Source organism: Phyllosticta citriasiana (genome assembly GCF_038021145.1).
Source record: "Phyllosticta citriasiana strain CBS 120426 chromosome Unknown IWZ02scaffold_7, whole genome shotgun sequence".
Classification (NCBI taxonomy): domain Eukaryota; kingdom Fungi; phylum Ascomycota; class Dothideomycetes; order Botryosphaeriales; family Phyllostictaceae; genus Phyllosticta; species Phyllosticta citriasiana.
The window spans coordinates 806,221-826,864 of record NW_027117284.1 but is presented as its reverse complement, the minus strand read 5'-3'; the positions used below and the strand labels follow the sequence as shown (position 1 = coordinate 826,864).

Sequence of the window (20,644 nt, the reverse complement as noted above, 5' to 3'; positions counted from 1 at the left end):
GGATGGAAGGGTCCCACCCCTTCACCTGGCTGGCTGTCAGCAGGTCTGGTCGTGTTCTGTCAAGGTGGGAAGAGAAATGACAGAGTTTGGCAGCTGGGGCTGTATTTATAAGATGCGTTGGAACCCCATGGTCTTTAGATATCGATACATCACTGCCTCACACATCCTAAGAAACAAAGCACGTTTTGAAACATCAAAACCCTTTTTTAATTCTCGTCCTTCTGATTCCTCTACTTCCTCGCAGCTGCATTGCTTTGGCATCAGCTTCACATCCAAACTCCCCTTGACGATAAAGGGTAAATTCGAATACGCAATTCTCCACACTCCAAACCAACAACCCCGCCCGCCCAAACCCCACACCACCGGGGGAAACCATGGGCTGCACATCCTCCCGCCCAGCGGGTAACTCGTCCCTCGCCGGCGCCAAACCTTACCACTCGGCACCCAACTACAACCCCAACTACTACGGCAGCAGCAGCGGGTACGGCGGGCACAAGAGAAGGAGAAGGAGAAGAGGAAGAGGAGGAGGAGGAGGAGTAGGCAGGCGCAGACACTATGCTGACGGATTCGGCGGCTTCGTAGGCGGCATTTCAGACGGCGGCGGCGGCGGTGGATGCGGAGGCAGCAGTGGAGGAGGCGGAGGCGGATGCGGTGGTGGTGGTGGCGGCGGCGGCGGCGGAGGCGGCGGTGGGTGCTAATCTTTCCGTTTGCTTTCTGCTCTTTTGTCGTCCTGTCCCATTGATCGGCTCCCCGGGCGTCGACGTGCGTGCGGTATTGCGCTGACGCATGCTGGTGTTCCTCAAGACTGAACCAACGCGCCCGGCGCGAGACGACGGCGTGTAAACGGCAGCGGCGACGTCGCGGGCTGCAAGTTGGAAAGAGAAGGAATCACGGTTGCTACTGTCGACTAGTAGGGGTTTTCGGCGCACCGTTGGACTGCCGCAGCACCTCATGCGTTTGTTCTTCGCCGCTCGCAGCATCGAAATCGGCGTTCTGGTCCAGAGGCGTGCGCAACGTCGATGAGGAACTGGCGTCGACAGAAGCGGTACCGTTCCAAAGCGTCGAGATCCAGTCCCGCATGCTCTGCACGAGCGCAGCGAACGGGAACCGGGGAAGCTGTAGATTTACATGTCAACGGTGTTCGGTCTTTTCCATGGCCTTTTCCGTCTCTTTTTGCTTCTTCTTTTCTTGATTGTTTGATGGTTGCTTAGATACTTACCAAGCTCTCTTCCGCCTCGAGGTATGAACGGCTACTGGCAGAGAACATGGTGCAGGACACGAATTTCTCTAGGTCTTTTTGTGTGTTGTCTCGACCGCGCGAATGAAGGGAAGTATAGCTGTGACGACGACGGTTGGGAAGAAAGAAAAAGAAAAAGAAAAGAAAAGAAAAGAAAAGAGAAACATATGCAGCAGGAGCGTCTTTCGTTATAATAATGCAAAGTCACCCCCACCACACCCAATCCAACAACGACCTCTTTGTCCTCGTTGGGGAGGCCTCCTCAGCCGAAACGACTCCAGCCGACTTCGGTAAACCACCCACATACCCACCCATCGTTCAATCAGTCGCGTGATACAAAGACCCTCTTTGTCCCAGAAGCGAGGGTGGACTGGCTCCCCAACACGGCTCTGAGTTCCCCTCCTGCTTTTGCTCGTCCGCAGATTTCTGGGCGAGCCCAGCGCCTGCAGCGCGAAACAAGGGATTCAAGGGGCGAGAGAGCCAAGTGGTAAATTGAATGAAAAACAGGGAGCGAACGGCGCACATTTCGGAAGTTAGAGAGTCTTTGGAGGTGAGCCCTATGTATATTTTGACCAATATCAATATGATCAGATGTTTGACCCGAGTGGAGACCTTGTTGCATCTATTTTTGAAACTCGACATACCAAGCATGGGGATTCGGTCATGAGCGGTCCGCCAACGCACACGCATATGCCTCTTCTCATAATCATGATTCGGAATGTAGAGAAAGATTGCGGCAAAGCTTGTAATCATGAATCGTGACTTACACTCTCTGACCAAATTCTAGCGTGGCAGCACTGACAAGTCTTCCCCAACGGCCACGCCCATCTCGCCGTCAGCGATGGCCTCCATTATATCCCCAACATCCTCTCCGCGCTCGAGCAGCACCAATTCAAAGGTCTGCGTCCACGTTTGACCATTATTCTCGAACCAGTCGCCCAGGCTCCGCACGCAAGTCTCGATCTGCCGCTTCAACGGGGCGTGGGTTTTCAGGTACAGTATCTGGTCCGGCTCCAGCTTGCACATGTCCTCGACGACGTAATAGTGCGGGATATCGTCGCCCCAGCCCTCGGCACCGGGCTCGTGGTATGGCGTCGCGTTGTACTTGGAGTAGTGCAGGCGGTTACGGTCAGAGTCGAGGTGGCTGTGGAAGCCGTTCAGGGAACTGGGACTCGAATGGAAGGGAGAGACGAAAGGGTTGATTAACGCGCGGGGCGGGTAGTTAAGATGGATGTTGAAGAGTAGTTGGTTCTGGTCCTTCTCTGGGAACCGCCGCTTGAACTTGCGTGCGATGGTCCCGTTGCTCGGGCAGATGTTGCTGTCTATCACGTCTCTGAGCACCGCGTACACATCAGCAATTTCTGCCAACTCCCAGGTGCTCCAGTTGTGCAGAAGCACTGAGCGATATCGAAGCGTTCGGACACGAGACTCGCGTGGGTAGTCTCGGTTGTGGAAGGCACGACTGTAGAGCCATAGCCGGTACAGCGCTCGTCTGAAGCGGTACCGCTCGTGTGGTAAGAGGAGTCGTCGGTCTTCGAAGTTGTGTTTCCACTTTTTGAATGGGTATATATCAGCCCACTGCTCAGCAGTACGGCCAACGTGGAGAATTTGTTTCAACAGGGCGATCGAAAAAGGTGCGGTGCGTATGACGTGGACTTGCTGGCTGGCGTTGTATGTAAGAAGTTGCGTCGCATCATCGAGGGGCCCATATTGTTTTCCAGCCGCAGTCTCCAGAATCGGAATCTTTCTCGACATGTAGATACTGCGGAACCGGTGGCAGGTTGAAGAGAGAGCCAGTACATCTTCAACCGAGCAGTGCAGATAGATGTTGGCCACAAGCTCAGTCGCCAGGATTTCGAACGCCATTCTGATATCCTGACGCGCAATTGAAGAGAGTTTGAAAGTCAAGGGAATCGAGAGCGCCGTCGCTGTGTTTCGTTTTCGTCGTCGTGCAGCTTATCCGAGAGCTCGTTGGTTACCAAAGCGCCAGCGTCGGGTAGAAGCAGAACTACGTAAGGCGAGAGGACCGTAGTGTCGCATGACGAAGGAAATGCATGGCCGACACATTGCCGGATGGACAGAAGTCTGTCATTGAGGGTGGGAGTGATGGATGGGTGCACGCAAGGAGCGGCAGTCGTAGGTAGCAGTAGCACCCGCCATCACCAGGATCCCCCAGAGTGCACCCGCGCCGCCCAGACCACTGTGTATCGCCAAGACAAGCGCGTCATCACTGTCGCCTGACTCCCCTCTACATGTAGAGGCTCAACGCGCAGCTTGGAGCACATTGGGCGAAGATCAACAGTGCTGAACTTGCATTGTTTCTGGATTCGTCTCTTTCAGACTCCATCACACGATCAATTGACAAGAAAAAAATCATTCGGCTTGTTGCATCGAACCAATCGACGACATGGCCCACACGGACGCGTCAACGCTTCCGCCGTTCCTCCGACTCCCATTCGAATTGCGCCTTCAAATCTACTCCTACGCTCTGCCCAAAACCGTTCACGAAGCATCCAAGCAGGATGACGACGGCTTGGTCTGGCAGAGGAGCGACATTGCCCTGCTTTCAGTCAACCGTCAGATATCGGAAGAATGTCTTGACTGCATCTACGGCGACAACACCTTCGTGGTAGAGTGCGGCTACTCGAAGATCGAATTCCGCTTTCGGACCATTCTGCCTGACAACCATAATCTTGCGCCGAGCCGTACATATTCGTTCCTTGACCACTTCTCTCAACGCAACATTCAGAGAATACGGCACTACCTTATCCATGTTGAGCGCGTCGACAGCTACACGGGCATGATCAAGTACAACTGTAGCGGGAGGGGGCTGACAGATCGGACAAGGGAACAAGTGCGAAGGCTGGTGGAGTGCTTGCGTTATGGAACTCTCCAAAAGGTGGACGTCCGTTTCGTAAATTATGAGGGGCGATGGGAGACGCAGGAAGTGCTCAGGCCTCTGGTGCTCCTCAGAGGAGTGCGCATAGCCATCGTTTCGGGAGGTCTCCGGCCAGAATTCGCCAAGTACCTGCAAGACAAAATGATGGAGACTGGGGATAGGATTGGCGGCGAAAAGTCGTCCGCACATCGAGCTCGGGATTCCAACATGCGAGAGCAACGTCGTGACCCTGTACCTCCGCTACTCGAGAAAGTCCTGCTAGCCAGCTAAAACCTTGGTCCACGGATATCTGTATTTTCCCAGACTCCAAACGCCGTCCGACATGCAATCGCTCAAAACACTTTTTTCCTTTTACGCAAAGAGAGCCTTCTCATTCAGTGGGTCCACCTCCTTCACACGGCTGCCCTGGCTGTTGAGACCAAGGTCGCCGCGCTTAGCCTTGCGCTCAAAGCCCTTTTCAGCGCGAAAGTTGCGCTTTGCGGCCTTGGCCAACCTCACCTCTCTCCTGACCTGGTTGGGCGAAACAAACTCCTTGTTTTCGAAGATGATGGGGCCTCCAAAGCTGGACTCCTGGATAATGATGGGGGTGAGGACGAAGCGCGGGCCAATCTCGACCAGCGACAAGTTAGTTTCATTCTTGTTGACCTTTTTCGGCGCCTCGTCGATGTCCATGGCGCCATCGTCACCGGGTTTCGCTTTTGAGGCCTCAGTCTCGTTGATCTGGTAGCACCTTATCCAAATCTTGCCATCCGCAACCGAAAACGACATGACGTGGTCTACAAAGGGTTTGGTCTTGCGCGCAGTCTTTGGGACGCTGAAGGTCTGGAGGAAAAGTTCTTTGATGACGCGCAGATGGGCTTGCTTGTCGAAAGAGGCATCGAATGAGAGGACAGGCCGCGAGCCCTTGAGACAGTTGCCGGTAAAGTGGAGCTCCTCCATGGTGTGCACTGGGCGGGCGAGGTCAGTATGCAGCTGCAGACAGAAGCGAAAATTTGGATGCCTACAGTTTTGCGCGTGGAACTTGACGGTGGGTCCATTAGGAGGCTTGCTCATCCACAGGTAGAGGTCCTGGCCCTTGCGAGCCTCGAAGAAGCAAATGTTGTTGCAGTTGTACAGCTCGGCGAGCTCGTTGAGCTGAAAAAGTTTCGTTTTGGTGTCGAGCTTGGCATCCTTGCGGCTGTGGGGCAGGAGGGAGTAGAGATCGTTCATCAAGTGCCGGTGGCTGCAGGCAGATGTTAGCTGGGGGTGGTGTAGGGCATGGATGCACGCGTTGTTACCGAAAGGTGACGCCTCTAGAGCTGAGAATCAGGACCTTGTTCCTAACTTTTTGCTTGGTCGAGGCGGCGTCGACATCGTCGTGGTCCCGGGCGCTGGCCTTTGCGATTGACTTGTAGACGGCGGCCATGGCGAGAAGCAGCAGTGAATGTTGGTTGATGCTGCGGACCGCGGGCCGGCAAAAAATCGTCGGAGGTAGCCAGACAGCGGCCGGGACGTTGGCCGACTGGTGGCGCGTGCACCGGATGGAGGATGTTCCAGCCGGACCAATGTCAGTTCAACCTAGTCGGGTCAGAGCTGGACGGGGGATCGAGGCGGGAAGAAGCATCCCCGTGCCTCCAGCCAGACCAGAGACGACAGATCCTGATGCTGGATAATGTTATTTGGAGACGGTTCGCGTCGTCGTCAGATGGACTGATCCCGCCAATGGGCTGTCGAGCGCGTCTGGAGACGGACGGTCGATTCCCCTTGTAGTCACATAGTCGCGTCCAGTCCTGCCCAGTCCTGTCCTGTTCTCAGCCGCCGCCGCGCAGTGCAGCCAGCAAGTAAACCACCGTGTATCTCTTCGCGCCTGACCCTCGTGCTTCGCATTCCATCTCGCCAGCGTTGTCCTGTCCGCTTACGACCGCTTGGCATCTTTCGCGCATTTTGCCGCAGAGCCGACTGTTGGGCTCCGCCGCCGTGTCCCCACACCCGTCTCCAGTCTGATCGCTCGTCGACTTTGTATGCGAGCCTCAGAGTTGATGCACTAGGACTTGGGCCAACCCGGTCGCGGCCTCGCAATCGCCTGCGCGATCCTGCCTGCCCTTTCCCTCCTCCCACCCTCCGTTCCTTGATGGCCTTCGCCCTCCACGTCGCCCATCATCATCATCAACACACCGCCGGCATCGATCCGCCATGTTGCCCGTGACGATGCAGCGCCTGGGCGATGGCGACAACGCCAAACGCGACGCAATTCCAGGGGACCACCAGCCCCAAGCCTACAATGCTGCCCAGTCGCCCATCCAGACGCCCTTCGCTGCCGACCGAGCGCCATCTTCCAACCCGTCGACGCCAGCGCCCTTGCCTGTGCACCCATCCTACAATCAGCCAACTTCGCCGTCTGCCGGCGCCAGCTTACCTCCCATCGCGTCGACCCTCTACCTGCGAGATCCTCCACCATCCGCCTCAAAGTACTATGACCCCACCTCGGATCACGCCTATCCTGCGTCCTCTCGCTCAGAATCACGCTACAAAGGTCAATACCAGGTGCGTTGGCCCTCGGTTTTGCCAAGTTCCAAGAGAATGAAAGCACCGCTAACACCGCGGATGTCAGACTCGGGAACCCTACAATTACGGCGACGCGCGACAAAGCGGGAGCTCCTACCACTCACCAGTAGCCGCAACTTTCCCTCCGCCACTCGCACCTCCGCCACCTCAATCATCATCACATCCGCAACCCCAAATCGACCAGCCCGTGCCATCACCCTCTTCGCCGACTCACTTTCACGACCACAGCAAAGCCATCATGTCGGGCCCATCGGGCGGCCCGTCGAGCGTGCCAGCCCGAGGGCCTTCAGCAGACGTGAGTGTCCGTCCTTTGGTTTCATCCAGGGCTTGACAATTGACAATTATTAGCCTCCTCCTCGTGCCGATCCCATGTCGCTTTCTAGCATCATGTCCGGCTCCGACCCAGCGCCCTCGACTGCTGCAACATACCAGGCTCCCACATCTCAGCCTAACAAATCCTACGCGGACCCCCAACATTTGACAAAAGCAGAGCCTGCTTCGTCATTTCCATCTCCCGTCGAGTTCAGACCGCCGCCCCTTCATCCAACCTCAGAACACGGCATGACGAACGGCTTCTCTGCACCATTGCGACCCATCTCGGGCAACACGGTGGAAGACCCGGACCCGAAAGAAGTTGACGCCGAGTTTGCCCGAATCGAACACATGGCTATGAGTGATGGGGACGACGCGGGATGGGACAGCTTTCGCCAAGAATACGAACAGCGAGGCAAGAAGCGTGTACTTGACGTCGACAGGGTCGAAGATGGTAAACGCAAGGTAAGCCGTCACTGCTTTCTTCCCCACACAAAGCTAATGTATGCTAGCGCCGCCGCACTGCGCACCTCAAGCGTTACCAGGACGCCTTCTCGACCCACGCGGTTCAAGCCAAATGCAACTTCTTCGCACAGCAAGAAAATGAGGCGTGGCAGGAGGTGCAGGCCCGGGAGATTGCCGAAGAGAAGGAACGCAAAAAAGACATGCAGCGTAAGAGGCGGCGTGAGAAGACCCTTCAAAACGAGTTTCAGAAGCGTGACGAAGCTCTGGCTAAAGCTGAGAATGCCACCGACGAGGAAGAGGTCAGGAGGTGGATGCAAGAAGCCGAAAAAGCGGAACAAAAGGCGAAGAATACCAACAGGTTGCTGCAGGGTGGTACACCCAGCGCCGACATCCGCGAGGTCACTCCTCACGCCCCGAACTTTGAAGGCGGGACCATGTCCACCTTCCAAATGTCCGAAGACGGGGGCGTTCGCGACGGCCGAAAAGGGAAGGGCCGACAGGGCGCAAGACCTCGTAAGAGTAAGGAGCAAAAGCAAGCAGAGAAGGACGCCGCGGCCGCTGCGCAACTCGCGCTTGACCGTGGTGATGAGCTCCCAGCGATTGCTCCCAAGGAAGAGATGCGACTAGATGCTTTGAAAAGAGAACGCAGCTTCACCGAGGAGTCAAGCCCGCCGGTCGCTTCTGTCCCGACTGCAATCGCGCCCTTCGAGTCCAAGGAGTATAACAAGCTCTACGACGCGATTTGGAAGGATCTGGCGCGCAAGGATGTTCCCAAGGTTTGCCGTATTAAGGACAACTCGCTTGCGACAAAGCAATCGAACCTGCGCAAAACTGCACAGCTAGCCTCTAAAGAAGCCCGGAGATGGCAACTGCGTACAAACAAGAGCATGAAGGATGTCCAGGCCCGCGCAAAGAGGAGCATGAGAGAGATGCTATCGTTCTGGAAGAGGAACGAAAGGGATGAACGAGACCAGAGAAAGATGGCCGAGAAGCAAGAATTGGAGAATGCGAAGAAGGCCGAGGCTGAACGTGAAGCCAACCGGCAGAAGCGGAAGCTCAATTTCTTGATCTCCCAGACTGAGCTGTATTCTCACTTCATTGGCAAGAAGGTCAAGACGGATGAAGTTGAGCGATCGACTGACGACGTGGGCGTGTCGAACCAAACAGTCAAGCCTGGCCAACCCGACGCACACACAATCGATCTTCCGTCGAGTAGTGCCAAAGTGGACGCCAAGGTCACGGGCTTTGATCAGCTCGATTTCGACGCGGAAGATGAGACGGCGCTTCACCAAGCTGCCATGGCAAACGCCCAGAATGCGGTCAAGGAAGCACAAGATCGTGCCAGGGCCTTTAACGAGGGCAACGAGAGTGCGCAGACAGACTTTGACGACAGCGAGGAGATGAACTTTCAGAACCCCACTAGTCTGCAAAGCATGGACGTCCCACAACCGAAAATGCTTTCGTGCCAGCTCAAGGAATATCAACTCAAGGGTCTCAACTGGTTGGTCAACCTCTACGAACAGGGCATCAACGGTATTTTGGCCGACGAGATGGGTCTTGGCAAGACTGTCCAGTCAATTTCAGTCATGGCATATCTAGCCGAGGTCCACAACATCTGGGGACCATTTTTAGTGATAGCTCCAGCGTCGACACTTCACAACTGGCAGCAAGAAATCACCAAGTTCGTGCCTGATCTTTCGGTCTTGCCCTACTGGGGCAGCGCCAAGGACCGCAAGATTCTCCGAAAGTTTTGGGATCGAAAGCACATCACATACAAAAAAGACTCGCCTTTCCACGTCCTGGTAACGTCGTATCAACTCGTGGTCCAGGATGCCCAATACTTCCAGAAGATCCGGTGGCAGTACATGATTCTTGACGAAGCACAAGCCATCAAATCCTCTCAGAGTTCAAGATGGAAGAGTCTCTTGGGCTTCCATTGCCGGAATCGTCTTCTTTTGACCGGCACTCCAATTCAAAACAACATGCAGGAACTGTGGGCGCTTCTTCATTTCATCATGCCAAGCTTGTTTGACTCTCACGATGAGTTCAGCGACTGGTTCTCAAAGGACATTGAAAGCCACGCGCAATCGAACACCAAGCTCAACGAAGATCAGCTGAAGCGTCTTCACATGATTTTGAAGCCCTTCATGCTGCGACGTATCAAAAAGCACGTGCAGAAAGAGCTTGGAGACAAGATTGAAATGGACGTCTTCTGTGATTTGACCTACCGCCAGCGCGCCTACTACACCAACCTGCGCAACAAGATCAGCATCATGGACCTCATCGAGAAGGCCGCAGTCGGCGATGATCAGGACACAGCCACGTTGATGAATTTGGTCATGCAGTTCCGAAAAGTCTGCAACCACCCGGATCTCTTCGAGCGCGCCGAGACTCACTCTCCCATGTCCCTCTCCTACTTTGCTGAGACTGCGTCCTTCATGCGCGAAGGCTCTGAAGTCAACGTTGCCTACTCAGTCCGCAACCTCATCGAGTATTCCGTCCCGAACCTGATTGGCAAAGGTAGGCTTTCAATCCCAGGGCCGGATAACCCGCAGGCCGGTTGGAGAGGTAAGTATTTGGAGCATCTGATGAACATTTGGCGACCCGATAATGTTCTTGAGAGCTCAAGACAAGACGGCGAGTTTTCGTGGTTGCGCTTTGCAGACACGTCTGCTAGTGAAGTCTCCTCTGCTGCACGGAGTGGCCTCTTCCGCCGTACTATGGGCATCGCGAGGAAGCCCCGGCAGCTTGGCCGATTCCAAGTCCTGTACGATGAAGACGAAGGCAGTTACCAACCAACGCATTCCATGCTCAACATTGTGCAGTACAATGACCGCCGGCCGCTTGCAGAAGTCACCACCGAAGGCTACATGCGGAACCTCCTCGACATATCGAATAGTGCATACGCGGCGACAGGACTTGAGATAATGGAGGCGGCTTCCAAGCCCGGTGCCTCTGCTCCACCTATAGATTTCTTCTATCCAAGCCAGGACGTCATCACGGAACAACGCACGACCAATTTCAATCCGGAGGTCCGGGCCGCGCTCTACGGCATCAATGAAAGAGCTGAGCAACAGTTGCTCGAGTCCAAGGTAGAGCCTGACAGGTTCCCCATCACGGATATGCTTCCAGCCCCTTCCAACGCCAAGCAACGTTACACCCACGTTACCGTTCCCTCGATGAGACGCTTCGTCACCGATTCTGGCAAGCTTGCAACTCTTGATCGCCTCTTGAAGAAGCTCAAGGAGGAAGGCCACCGTGTCTTGCTTTACTTCCAGATGACACGCATGATCGATCTCATGGAAGAGTACTTGACTTACCGCAATTACAAATACTGTCGTCTGGATGGATCAACCAAGCTGGAAGATCGTCGCGACACTGTCGCCGACTTCCAGACTCGGCCCGAAATTTTTGTCTTCCTCTTGTCGACTCGCGCTGGTGGTCTGGGTATCAACCTGACCTCAGCAGACACTGTCATTTTCTACGATTCGGATTGGAATCCCACTATCGACAGTCAAGCTATGGATCGTGCTCACCGTCTTGGTCAGACCAGACAGGTAACGGTTTATCGTCTCATCACTCGCGGCACCATCGAGGAGCGCATCCGGAAGCGGGCCTTGCAAAAGGAAGAAGTCCAACGTGTTGTCATTTCTGGTGGCGCAGGCGCACAGGTCGACTTCAACACCAGGTCGAGAGAAAACAGAACCAAGGATATTGCCATGTGGCTTGCGGACGACGACCAAGCTGAGATGATCGAGAAGAAGGAAGCTGAGATGGCAGCTGCTGAGGCCAACGCGCCATCTGGCCGGAGAAAGAAGGCCCAGGCCAAGAAGGCCAAGGAAATCAATCTCGACGACATGTATCACGAGGGTAAGTCGGTTCTGTTGGACCACCATTTTCTGGTTGTGGCTAACGGTCAATGTAGGCGAGGGCCACTTTGACGATGGCAGTGCGAAGCCTTCTGGAGCGGCAACACCGGTTTCTGAAGTGCCGGCCAAGGGGAAGCGAAAGGGGCTGTCAAAAAAAGCAAAAACGCTGAAACAGCGTCTTGCGATTGCTGATGGTTCTGGAGATGTGCACGGTTGAGCGACTTGTAGCGGAGATTTTTGGCACGATAGTCCTGGAGCGATTTGGTAATATCCGGAAGAGGCTTGCGACTGACGGGCACCGGCCCATTCGATAAAGTTCTGGCATTTCGACACGTTTGGCCCATCAACTCGAGGGCACTTTTTTTTTTCTTTCAAGCACAATTAAACGTGCGTATGCGGGATACACAAAAACGGTGCAGGCATTAGAGGCAGTGGCGGCATGTTCGCTCTCGTCATAGTGAAGACTTCATATTTGAGTATTCAATGCGTCACTAGGCTATTGTTCTCAAGACTTTGCCAGTTTTTCTCTTGCCCGTTCACTGTGTTAAGAGGCACTGTTACAGAATTCTGGCATCATTCTTTTCGATTGTAAACTATAGCTGTCCACAACTTTTTTAATTTGCGGCTTTTTAATGTAAGCTACATGTAGACAGAAGATGTGCTGCCGTTTTTACCGTAACTGGTGCCCAGTTGTACCCCAAACTCGGTTAAGCTTCGGGACTCGATGGCGCTCTTGAACGGCAGTCCAAACTTTTTAAGCTCTTTCCAAACAACACTTCGACACCATCGCGCAACACCAATAATGGCTGGACCAGTTGCTCTCAGGGCACGCCAGCTGTGGACCAATGCACCTCGAGTGCGGCTTCCAGCATATTACCGGCGAAACACGCTAGGCCGCAGCTTCGCCACCATATCCAGTGACATTGGGTAAGCTTGGAGTCCTTCTCTCAAGGCCAATGAAGCTGATCAAATCACCTTTCAGTCTCCCCACGTACGATGTTGTCGTCATTGGCGGTGGCCACGCCGGCACCGAAGCCTCGACCGCCGCCGCGCGCACCGGCGCACGCACCGCTCTTGTGACGCCGTCGCTGTCGAACCTGGGTGTATGCAGTTGCAACCCGTCATTTGGCGGAATCGGCAAGGGCACCATGCTGCGAGAAATTGATGCGCTCGACGGGGTCGTGGGAAGGATCGTGGACAAAGCAGGCGTGCAGTTCCGCGTGCTGAACCGCAAGAAGGGCCCCGCTGTTTGGGGACCCCGCGCTCAGATCGATCGCAAGCTTTACAACCGCTACATGCGCGAGGAGATTATGGGGTACCCTGGCTTGAGCGTCGTCGAAGGCAAGGTCGCGGATATTGTGGTCGAGAGGGAGGAAGTTTGCGAAGGGAGGTACGGGAAGATCACTGGAATTAGGTTGGAAGACGGTACGATGATTGAGGCGAAGAATATCGTCATTACGACGGGGACCTTCTTGGGTGGCGAGATTCACATAGGTAGGTCTGTCGAAGTGGGAAATGAAAAACTTTGTTCTGACTCTTGTGCAGGTCTGGACGTGTTCCCTTCCGGCCGCATGGGTGAAGCAGCGACATTTGGATTGAGCAAATCGTTACGCGAGGCTGGATTCCAGCTGGGCAGACTAAAAACGGGGACGCCTCCTCGGCTGGATAAAAAGACGATCAACTTCGATGTCCTCGACCCGCAACCCGGTGACGAACCTCCAATGCCGTTCAGTTATTTGAATGACCGGGTGCAGGTTGAGGACCAAATGCTTTGTCATATGACGTTCACAAATGAAGCGGCGCACAACATAATAAGAGCAAATCTGGACAAGAGCATTCACATTCGAGAGACAGTCAAAGGTCCCAGGTATTGTCCGTCTTTGGAATCCAAGATTCTCAAGTTTGGCCACAAGGAAAAACACACGATATGGCTGGAGCCGGAGGGCTTCGACACAGATGTGTACTATCCCAACGGAATTTCTATGACTGTGCCAGCAGATGCGCAGTATGAGATGCTCCGGACAGTCAGGGGTCTGGAAAATGTCAACATGCTCCAACCCGGCTACGGAGTCGAGTACGACTATGTCGACCCCCGCAACCTCCGCTCTACATTGGAAACCAAGAACGTCAAGGGCCTATTCCTTGCTGGACAAATCAACGGCACCACCGGTTACGAAGAGGCTGCTGGACAAGGTATCGTTGCGGGAATCAACGCTGGACTTTCGGCACAGGGCAAAGCACCATTCACCCTCACGCGAGCCGATGGTTACATTGGCATCATGATAGATGACCTCATCACCAAGGGCGTCACCGAACCCTATCGCATGTTTACTTCGCGCAGCGAGTTTCGCATGTCTGCGCGCGCTGACAATGCCGACATGCGCCTCACGGCCAAGGGGCGCGACGCAGGCGTTGTGAACGACAAGCGATGGCAGATCTTCCAAGACACGCAAGCGCAGATGCAAGAGCTCATTGCAATGCTGCAGCGCGAGGTTCACAGTTCGGCGCACTGGACGACGCAAGGCTTCGACATCCGGCGCGACACATCACGACGCAGCGCGTTCGAAGTGCTGCGCATGAACGGCGTCGACATGGACAAGCTGAGCACCATCTACCCAGACATTCTCAAGTACGATGCGGGCGTGCGGGAGCGCGTGCAGATCGAGGGCGTGTATGCGCCGTACATTGAGACGCAGCAGACGCTCATGCGCGTCTTCCTGCGCGACGAGAACCTCATCCTCCCCCCGGATCTCGACTATGACCGCGTGCACGGTTTGTCCAACGAAGAGCGCCAGCTGCTTGCCGTCACGCGGCCCGAGAGTGTTGGTCAGGCCCGCCGCATCGAGGGCATCACGCCGAACGGCGCGCTGCGGCTCCTAGTCTACGTCAAGCAAGAGGCTAGGAATAAGGCGAAGGAGCGCGCGTGGGTTGAAGTCGAGGCCAAGTTGAAGGAAAGGGGGGCGCTGCCGAGCGTCGAAGAGGATAGAGAGATCGCGAAGGCGGTCGAGGGGACTGCTTAGATTTGAGGTGAGCGAGTTGTGCCAAAGGGCATTTGCGATCTGAAGCATTGCGACGGCGTTGCTGGCGTTTGAATACCCGGGTTGCTTTTGGAGGATGCATACTATAAACGTGTACATTGCTCGCGCCAGTTGTTGATGTTTCTCACCAACAGGTCTAAGAAGCACTCGTCATCCTACACAGAATCTTGATTCTGAGCTAGACATGGATCAAAAACTCCCATTCCGCAAAACTGTAAAACTCAACTACAAATGTCTTTGGCTTTTGCTGGGTGAACCAAAATCTACGCAATGTAGGTAGGTAGGTTTAGGTAGTAGGTACCTAGGTTCGGCGAATCGTACTCGGCCCGACGGACCCGGCTCAGAGAACCGACATCGCAAGCCTCGTCGACGACTGTCATGACCACCTTTCTTTTCCACGCCCAAGCAATAATTTTTACGTGCCGTTGGAACTTTGGTGCAGTGGTCGACTTAAGAGAGCTCTTCTCATTGCACCGGATATTAACAACCCGCTGTGTCATCTCTTCATTGGCAGCTCATCAATCGCGTTGGACCACGTCTTCCCGAGCGCCTGCTTGTGTGCATTGTTGGGCTTGGCTTGTATTCTGATCTGATCGTCATTGTTTCTTTTAGGAATTTTTCTCCCTTTTCGCGGGGTCTATGAAAAAAAAAGAGGAAGAGGAAGAGGAAAAGCGCTGATAAGGAAGCGTTTTGGTGCATCATTGCGTGCAAATGATGCAGGCTGTTGTGTTCAAGGGACCGCGCAAGGTCGCGGTCGAGCAGAGGCCTATCCCCAAGGTTGAAGAGCCGAGCGATGTCGTGGTCAAAGTCAAGTACTCAGGGCTCTGTGGAAGGTTCGTCTGCTTCCAATTCCAATTTCTGTCTTTTCGTTTTCATTCGTCTCTGTCTGTCTTTGGCCATGTTCTTCCTTCCATCTGGTCTCCGATCACATACTCCATGTTCTTCTCTCATCACCAACGCTCTGTACTGACGCCCCTGATCACCCACAGCGACCTCCACTACTACCGCGGCCTCGAGGACGCCGGTGACAAGCCAGACTTCATCATCGGTCACGAGCTAACGGGCACGATTCACGAAGTCGGTTCGGCAATCAAGAGCCTGGCCTTCGGCGAACGCATCGTTTGCCCTTTCACCATCAGCTGCGGCGAGTGCTTCTACTGCGAGCTTGATCTGTCGTCGCGGTGCGTCAAGTCGCGGTGCTTTGGTACGCCCGTGTTGGACGGCGCGCAGGCCGAGTACGGTGAGTGTCGTTCCTGGAGGGTTTGGGCTTTTCAGAGCGTGTGCTGATGTAGCGTGCCAGTTCGCATTCCGCTGGCCGAGTCGACGGTCTTTAGGGCTCCGGATGGCGTTAAGGATAAGAATCTTATTCTTATGGCCGATATCTTTCCTGTAAGCAGCGCTGCTGTCTTCTTTTGTCTTGGAAGAAGATTGGCTGTTACTCTGATTCTAAATCGTCGATCCTGGACCTTTCGCCTTTTTCCGGCTTGCTTGCTCTTTTGTGCAAGGACCTTGCGCAGGATTATGGTAGGCTTAAGGAGACAGAAGGCTTGAAATCAAGAGCTGGAGTGCGAGGACGGCAACTTCATCATTTTCTTCTTCACGAAGCAAGCAAAGTCTGAAAGCTTACGCAATGTTTGCAGACGGGTTACTTCGCCGCCAACAATGCCTTCACCCGGCTCCCCCTCTCGCGCATCTCCGCCTCGACCGTCGTCCTCATTGGCTGTGGGCCCGTCGGGCTCTGCGCGCTCGTCGCCGCCACCGCCTACACGCCCGCCCGAATTTTCGCCGTCGATAGCGTACCATCGCGCCTCGAGCAAGCGGCCGCCATGGGAGCCGTGCCCCTGAACTTCAAGGAGGTCGACGTCGCTCAAAAGGTGCGCGAGGCGACGGGTGGGCGCGGCGCCGACGTCGTGCTGGAGATTGTGGGACTGAGTCCGGCATTGAGACTGGCTTTCGATGCTGTCAGACCCTTTGGCGTTGTCAGTAGCGTCGGCGTGCACAACGGAGAGATTCCCTTTGCTGGGGCCGAAGGTGAGTTTCTTTCTTGCGGCGCAGATGGAGCAAAGGTTTTTTTTTTTTTTTTTTTTTTTTTTTTTTTTTTTTTTTGGGCTGGCAGTTTTGCTGATTGAGGTGTGATCATAGCATACGACAAGAACATTCAGTTGCAGATGGGCCGTTGTCCTGTGCGGTCACTTTTCCCACAAGCATTGGAGGTGTTGAAGGAACACGAGGATAAGCTGGACTGCCTGACGGCCAAGTTGATTCCCCTCAGCCAAGCGGTGGAGGCGTACGAGAGGTTCGACAGAGCGGAGGTTCAAAAGTTTGTGTTCGAGATTGGACAGTAGCTTTGTGTTTGGACTGTTGTTGGCGCATGTTGGGTGGTGCATGTCAGAGGTGATGTGATGTATTTGAGAGATGGTGTTGCATATGGAGCTGGTCGGAGGAGAGGATTTTCTGGCGACAGATGTTGATGCTCCCCATATTTACCTTTTTGGGTAGTTGGGGGAAAAACAATGGTTTGGTCCAAGGCCAACCAAAATGCAGTGTGCCTGAATTTGAACACTCTGATTGGCCAACATCCAATAGAAGGAGTAGACAAAGCACCAGATGCTAAAAGCTCGTCAATGCAATGCCTGGGAATGGATTGGATCACGTACACGAGACAGTATGGAGCTTGTCATTAGTGACAGAGAGAAGAAAGGCGCAAGGTGAAAGTTCGGTGCCCAAGCCAGCCAGCAGAGTGAGGTGGATCAGCGTTTTCCCGATTGGTCGCTGTTCGCCACAGTGACGGCCAGAGGGAAAAAGCGGTCCAGCAGCCCAGGCAGCTTTTGGCCTGCACAAAACCCGCGCTGAGCGCCCGGCTGCCAAATCCTCTTCACTCCCCCACGGCCCTTTGCTCGACCGTTTCCGTTCATCGTTGCTCCCCCGCCTCTCTTTCACGTCGACCGACAGCTTCATTGCCTGACGTCGCAGCCCTAACGATAATCGTTATCGCACCAGTAGCGCCGCCGCCGCCCGTGCCCCGCTACTGACGTCCTCGCAGCTCGACTTCGAAAAATCTTACCCCAAACTCTCGACACCTACACCACCCCTCCTCATCGTCCCTCGAGCATCCACCATGGTTTCCGCATCGAAGGCCGCTCGTCAAGAGAAGCGCGAGGCTTCCGGCAAGGGCAAGCCCACCCTCAAGGAGAGAAAGGCAGCGAAGGAGGCCGCTAAGAACGGCGGCGAGGGCCCCGTTGATGGAGCCACCGAGAAGCTCGAAAAGCTCAACATGCAAAAGGATGAGCACGGCGTCTCTGACCGCGTCACCACTGGTGTCCTGGCTTCGCTCGAGGCCAGCCGCGACGTCAAGATCACGTCCGCATCGCTCGTGTTTCACGGCAAGGTCCTTTTCAACGACACCACCATCGAGGTCAACTACGGCCGTCGCTACGGTTTGCTCGGTGAGAACGGCTGCGGAAAGTCGACTCTGCTCCGCTCCATCGCCGCCCGCGAGTTTCCCTTCCCCGAGCACATTGACATCTACCTGCTGAATGAGGGTGCACCCAAGACCGACGTCGGTGCCCTTGACTGGGTCGTCGGTGAGGCCCAGAATCAGCTGGCAAGGATGGAGAGGCAGGCCGAGGAAATTCTTGAGAACCAAGGCCCTGAGGCTCCTATCCTGGAGGAGCTCTACGAGGTGAGTTTGACAATGCTCCACACGAATCGACTCCGCTAACTCTACGCAGCGCATGGAGGACATGGACCCCAGCACCTTCCAGACCCGCGCCTCGCTCATCCTGACTGGTCTCGGTTTCAACAAGAAGACGATCCAGAAGAAGACCAAGGACATGTCTGGTGGTTGGAGAATGCGTGTCGCTCTCGGCAAGGCACTTTTCGTCAAGCCTTCGCTGCTGCTCCTCGACGACCCCACGGCCCATTTGGACCTCGAGGCCTGCGTGTGGCTTGAGGAGTACCTCAAGAAGTGGGACCGCACTCTCATCCTCGTCTCCCACTCCATGGACTTTTTGAACGGCGTCTGCACGAACATGATTGACATGCGCATGAAGTCCCTGATATACTACGGTGGTAACTACGACTCGTACATCAAGACCAGGACTGAGAACGAGACCAATCAGCAAAAGGCCTACGAGAAGCAACAGGAGGAAATCAAGCACATCAAGAAGTTCATTGCCTCTGCTGGTACCTACGCCAACTTGGTCAGGCAGGCCAAGTCGAGGCAAAAGATTCTCGACAAGATGGAGGCCGATGGTTTCATTCAGCCCGTCGTCCAGGATCGTGTCTTCACCTTCCGCTTTGCCGACGTCGAGAAGCTTCCTCCTCCCGTCCTGTCTCTGGACAATGTCACCTTCTCGTACTCAGGCAACCCCGAGGACAACCTGTACGAGAACCTTGACTTTGGTGTCGACATGGACTCTCGTACCGCTCTTGTCGGTCCCAACGGTGTTGGCAAGTCGACCCTGCTTCGCATCTTCACCGGCGAGCTCTCACCCACCAAGGGAAGCGTCTCTCGCCACACCCACTTGAAGCTCGGCATGTACAGCCAGCACTCTGCCGAACAGCTTGACCTGACCAAGTCGTCTCTCGACTTTGTCCGCGAGAAGTTCTCGTCCATCTCCCAGGACTACCAGTTCTGGAGACAGCAGCTAGGTCGCTACGGTCTCTCTGGTGAGTCGCAGACTGCCCTGATGGGTACTCTGTCCGAGGGTCAAAAGTCGCGTATCGTCTTTGCCCTGCTCGCCATTGAATCGCCCAACATGCTTCTGCTCGACGAGCCTACCAACGGTCTCGATATCCCTACGATCGACTCGCTCGCCGACGCCATCAACGCCTTCAACGGTGGTGTCGTCGTTGTTTCCCACGACTTCAGGTGAGCTTCCCAAGCATAAGACACTGAAATGACTTGCTGACGTGAATCCAGATTGCTCGACAAGATTGCCAAGGACATTATGGTCTGCGAGAACAAGACTGTCCGCAGGTGGGACGGCACCATTGGAGAGTACAAGAACTACCTCCGCAAGAAGATGATTTCGGCCGGCGCCGTCTAAAAAGCCCTCGAACATTGCACATGCGAAGAACAAGGGCAGCTAGACGCAAGAGAGACGAACTCGGACAAACGAAAAAAGGCTGGGACTTTTTCTTCTCTTCCACTTTTTCTTTGGACCGGCCTTTGATGCACGCACACGATCGACATAGAACTGCATAGGGGGACTGGTCTCGTCTCGTCGGCGCCTTTTTGCATTTCGTTTCCGCGCCGGGTAGACTGGGTCGCTGCCGCATCCACCTGTCGGCCAAGTAGATTCAGGCATCAAAAAGCGGGGAGAGGATGTTTGGCCGTCGTCAGGCCCGCAGACATGAGCAGTTGATCTGATGTGGAGAAGAGATCAGGGAAGGAATGGGAGGATCAAAAGTGGAGGCAAAGGGAATTAGCTGATGTGGTAGTACTACTCGACAATCACGTCCGACGTTTTGGGTTAGATATCGCCGGGGTGTGGACATCGAGTAAACTTTTTTTTTTTTTTTTTTTCCATTCGTTTTAGTTGTTTGGCTTGGGAGATAGAGGATGCGGAGTCGGCGCCCGTTGCCTACTTCTGCTGCGACTTTTTGTTTCTTCTTTTGCACGCTGGCTGCTGCTTGCTGTGTCCGTCCGTCTTCTTCTTAATTGGAAGAAGACGCGATGCGGGCTGAATACGACACGAAGTTGCACCTACCTAGACTTTGGTTAGAATTGCGAATGAAAACGGACTACTTCTTGAAGAACTCTCCCTCTCTCCCTCTCCCTCTCTCTGATTGCAACCACTATGAATGGCCAGCGTGTAAAGACAGAGCTTGTCGTCGTCGTCTTCCACACTCAATCTAGGCGATGATTCACTGACTGACTGACTGACCGCATCTTCCAAGGCCCCGCCTCCCTCCCGTCTCAAGCCCATTAAGAAGGAGGTAGGTGGCGGCGGTGGTAGTCAAACGCCGCGCGACGCCTCACGTCGGGTCGTCTACAAATAGCACCGGGCAAGCGGCACTAGGTAGCTTGTCAAACGGTGTCTCTCTCTTTCTGTACGTACACTACGCCGACGCTTTTTTTTTTTTTTTTTTTTTTGCTTTGTAGAAGGGGGTTTGGCGTAAGGTGGTTTGCATGCATGAGGTGAGTGAGAATGGAGGATAAGAGGAGGGTTCTTGTGGAAGTAAGGGCGTGAATGATTGCTGCAGCTGCTGCTATGTTACGGCTATTTTTTTTTTTTTTTTTTTTCGAAGCGCCTGTATCTTCTCCAGGTCAGAT

The 20,644-nt window shown here is 54.6% G+C and overlaps 7 protein-coding genes across 7 annotated transcripts; 5 read left to right on the top strand and 2 right to left on the bottom strand.

The window, feature by feature from the left end:
- Positions 1–1,939: 1,939 nt before the first annotated feature.
- On the bottom strand, positions 1,940–3,206 carry IWZ02DRAFT_274282 (uncharacterized protein). Its single transcript, XM_066763542.1, has one exon. It carries the CDS (start codon positions 3,101–3,103, stop codon positions 2,021–2,023), a length of 1,083 nt encoding a protein of 360 aa, XP_066622303.1. The 5' UTR covers positions 3,104–3,206; the 3' UTR covers positions 1,940–2,020.
- Positions 3,207–3,561: 355 nt separating this feature from the next.
- Positions 3,562–4,447, top strand: IWZ02DRAFT_274308 (uncharacterized protein). The gene has a single exon (XM_066763543.1). It carries the CDS (start codon positions 3,645–3,647, stop codon positions 4,404–4,406), a length of 762 nt encoding a protein of 253 aa, XP_066622302.1. The 5' UTR covers positions 3,562–3,644; the 3' UTR covers positions 4,407–4,447.
- Positions 4,407–5,778, bottom strand: IWZ02DRAFT_274253 (brix domain-containing protein 2). Its single transcript, XM_066763541.1, has 3 exons — positions 5,414–5,778; positions 5,141–5,358; positions 4,407–5,083 (listed from the first exon to the last, which is right to left on the bottom strand). Exons 1-3 carry the CDS (start codon positions 5,539–5,541, stop codon positions 4,488–4,490), a joined length of 942 nt encoding a protein of 313 aa, XP_066622301.1. The 5' UTR covers positions 5,542–5,778; the 3' UTR covers positions 4,407–4,487.
- Positions 5,779–6,308: 530 nt separating this feature from the next.
- IWZ02DRAFT_433378 (SNF2 family N-terminal domain-containing protein) lies at positions 6,309–11,543 on the top strand (the record flags this gene model as incomplete). The annotated part of the gene is made up of 5 exons (XM_066766290.1): positions 6,309–6,659; positions 6,727–6,975; positions 7,029–7,457; positions 7,505–11,327; positions 11,383–11,543. The coding sequence occupies 5 exons, from the start codon at positions 6,309–6,311 to the stop codon at positions 11,541–11,543; spliced, it is 5,013 nt and encodes a 1,670-aa protein (XP_066622300.1).
- Positions 11,544–12,085: 542 nt separating this feature from the next.
- IWZ02DRAFT_402577 (mitochondrial protein-like protein) lies at positions 12,086–14,736 on the top strand. The gene is made up of 3 exons (XM_066765636.1): positions 12,086–12,253; positions 12,309–12,820; positions 12,872–14,736. The coding sequence occupies exons 1-3, from the start codon at positions 12,129–12,131 to the stop codon at positions 14,344–14,346; spliced, it is 2,112 nt and encodes a 703-aa protein (XP_066622299.1). The 5' UTR covers positions 12,086–12,128; the 3' UTR covers positions 14,347–14,736.
- On the top strand, positions 14,737–17,037 carry IWZ02DRAFT_452403 (threonine dehydrogenase). The gene is made up of 5 exons (XM_066767591.1): positions 14,737–15,197; positions 15,354–15,604; positions 15,665–15,753; positions 16,005–16,395; positions 16,507–17,037. Exons 1-5 carry the CDS (start codon positions 15,076–15,078, stop codon positions 16,707–16,709), a joined length of 1,056 nt encoding a protein of 351 aa, XP_066622298.1. The 5' UTR covers positions 14,737–15,075; the 3' UTR covers positions 16,710–17,037.
- Positions 17,022–19,894, top strand: IWZ02DRAFT_452402 (P-loop containing nucleoside triphosphate hydrolase protein). The gene is made up of 3 exons (XM_066767590.1): positions 17,022–18,046; positions 18,096–19,237; positions 19,289–19,894. Exons 1-3 carry the CDS (start codon positions 17,483–17,485, stop codon positions 19,413–19,415), a joined length of 1,833 nt encoding a protein of 610 aa, XP_066622297.1. The 5' UTR covers positions 17,022–17,482; the 3' UTR covers positions 19,416–19,894.
- Positions 19,895–20,644: the final 750 nt, after the last annotated feature.

Coding starts and splice junctions, on each gene's coding strand:
- IWZ02DRAFT_452403 (XM_066767591.1), top strand. CDS start 15,076: ATGATGCAGGCTGTTGTGTTCAAGGGACCGCGCAAGGTCGCGGTCGAG. Junction 15,605..15,664: donor CGGCGCGCAGGCCGAGTACG/GTGAGTGTCGTT, acceptor GTAGCGTGCCAG/TTCGCATTCCGCTGGCCGAG. Junction 16,396..16,506: donor TCCCTTTGCTGGGGCCGAAG/GTGAGTTTCTTT, acceptor GTGTGATCATAG/CATACGACAAGAACATTCAG.
- IWZ02DRAFT_274253 (XM_066763541.1), bottom strand. CDS start 5,541: ATGGCCGCCGTCTACAAGTCAATCGCAAAGGCCAGCGCCCGGGACCAC. Junction 5,359..5,413: donor TCTAGAGGCGTCACCTTTCG/GTAACAACGCGT, acceptor ATCTGCCTGCAG/CCACCGGCACTTGATGAACG. Junction 5,084..5,140: donor CAAGTTCCACGCGCAAAACT/GTAGGCATCCAA, acceptor TCGCCCGCCCAG/TGCACACCATGGAGGAGCTC.
- IWZ02DRAFT_452402 (XM_066767590.1), top strand. CDS start 17,483: ATGGTTTCCGCATCGAAGGCCGCTCGTCAAGAGAAGCGCGAGGCTTCC. Junction 18,047..18,095: donor TCCTGGAGGAGCTCTACGAG/GTGAGTTTGACA, acceptor AACTCTACGCAG/CGCATGGAGGACATGGACCC. Junction 19,238..19,288: donor GTTGTTTCCCACGACTTCAG/GTGAGCTTCCCA, acceptor ACGTGAATCCAG/ATTGCTCGACAAGATTGCCA.
- IWZ02DRAFT_274282 (XM_066763542.1), bottom strand. CDS start 3,103: ATGGCGTTCGAAATCCTGGCGACTGAGCTTGTGGCCAACATCTATCTG.
- IWZ02DRAFT_402577 (XM_066765636.1), top strand. CDS start 12,129: ATGGCTGGACCAGTTGCTCTCAGGGCACGCCAGCTGTGGACCAATGCA. Junction 12,254..12,308: donor ACCATATCCAGTGACATTGG/GTAAGCTTGGAG, acceptor ATCACCTTTCAG/TCTCCCCACGTACGATGTTG. Junction 12,821..12,871: donor GGGTGGCGAGATTCACATAG/GTAGGTCTGTCG, acceptor ACTCTTGTGCAG/GTCTGGACGTGTTCCCTTCC.
- IWZ02DRAFT_274308 (XM_066763543.1), top strand. CDS start 3,645: ATGGCCCACACGGACGCGTCAACGCTTCCGCCGTTCCTCCGACTCCCA.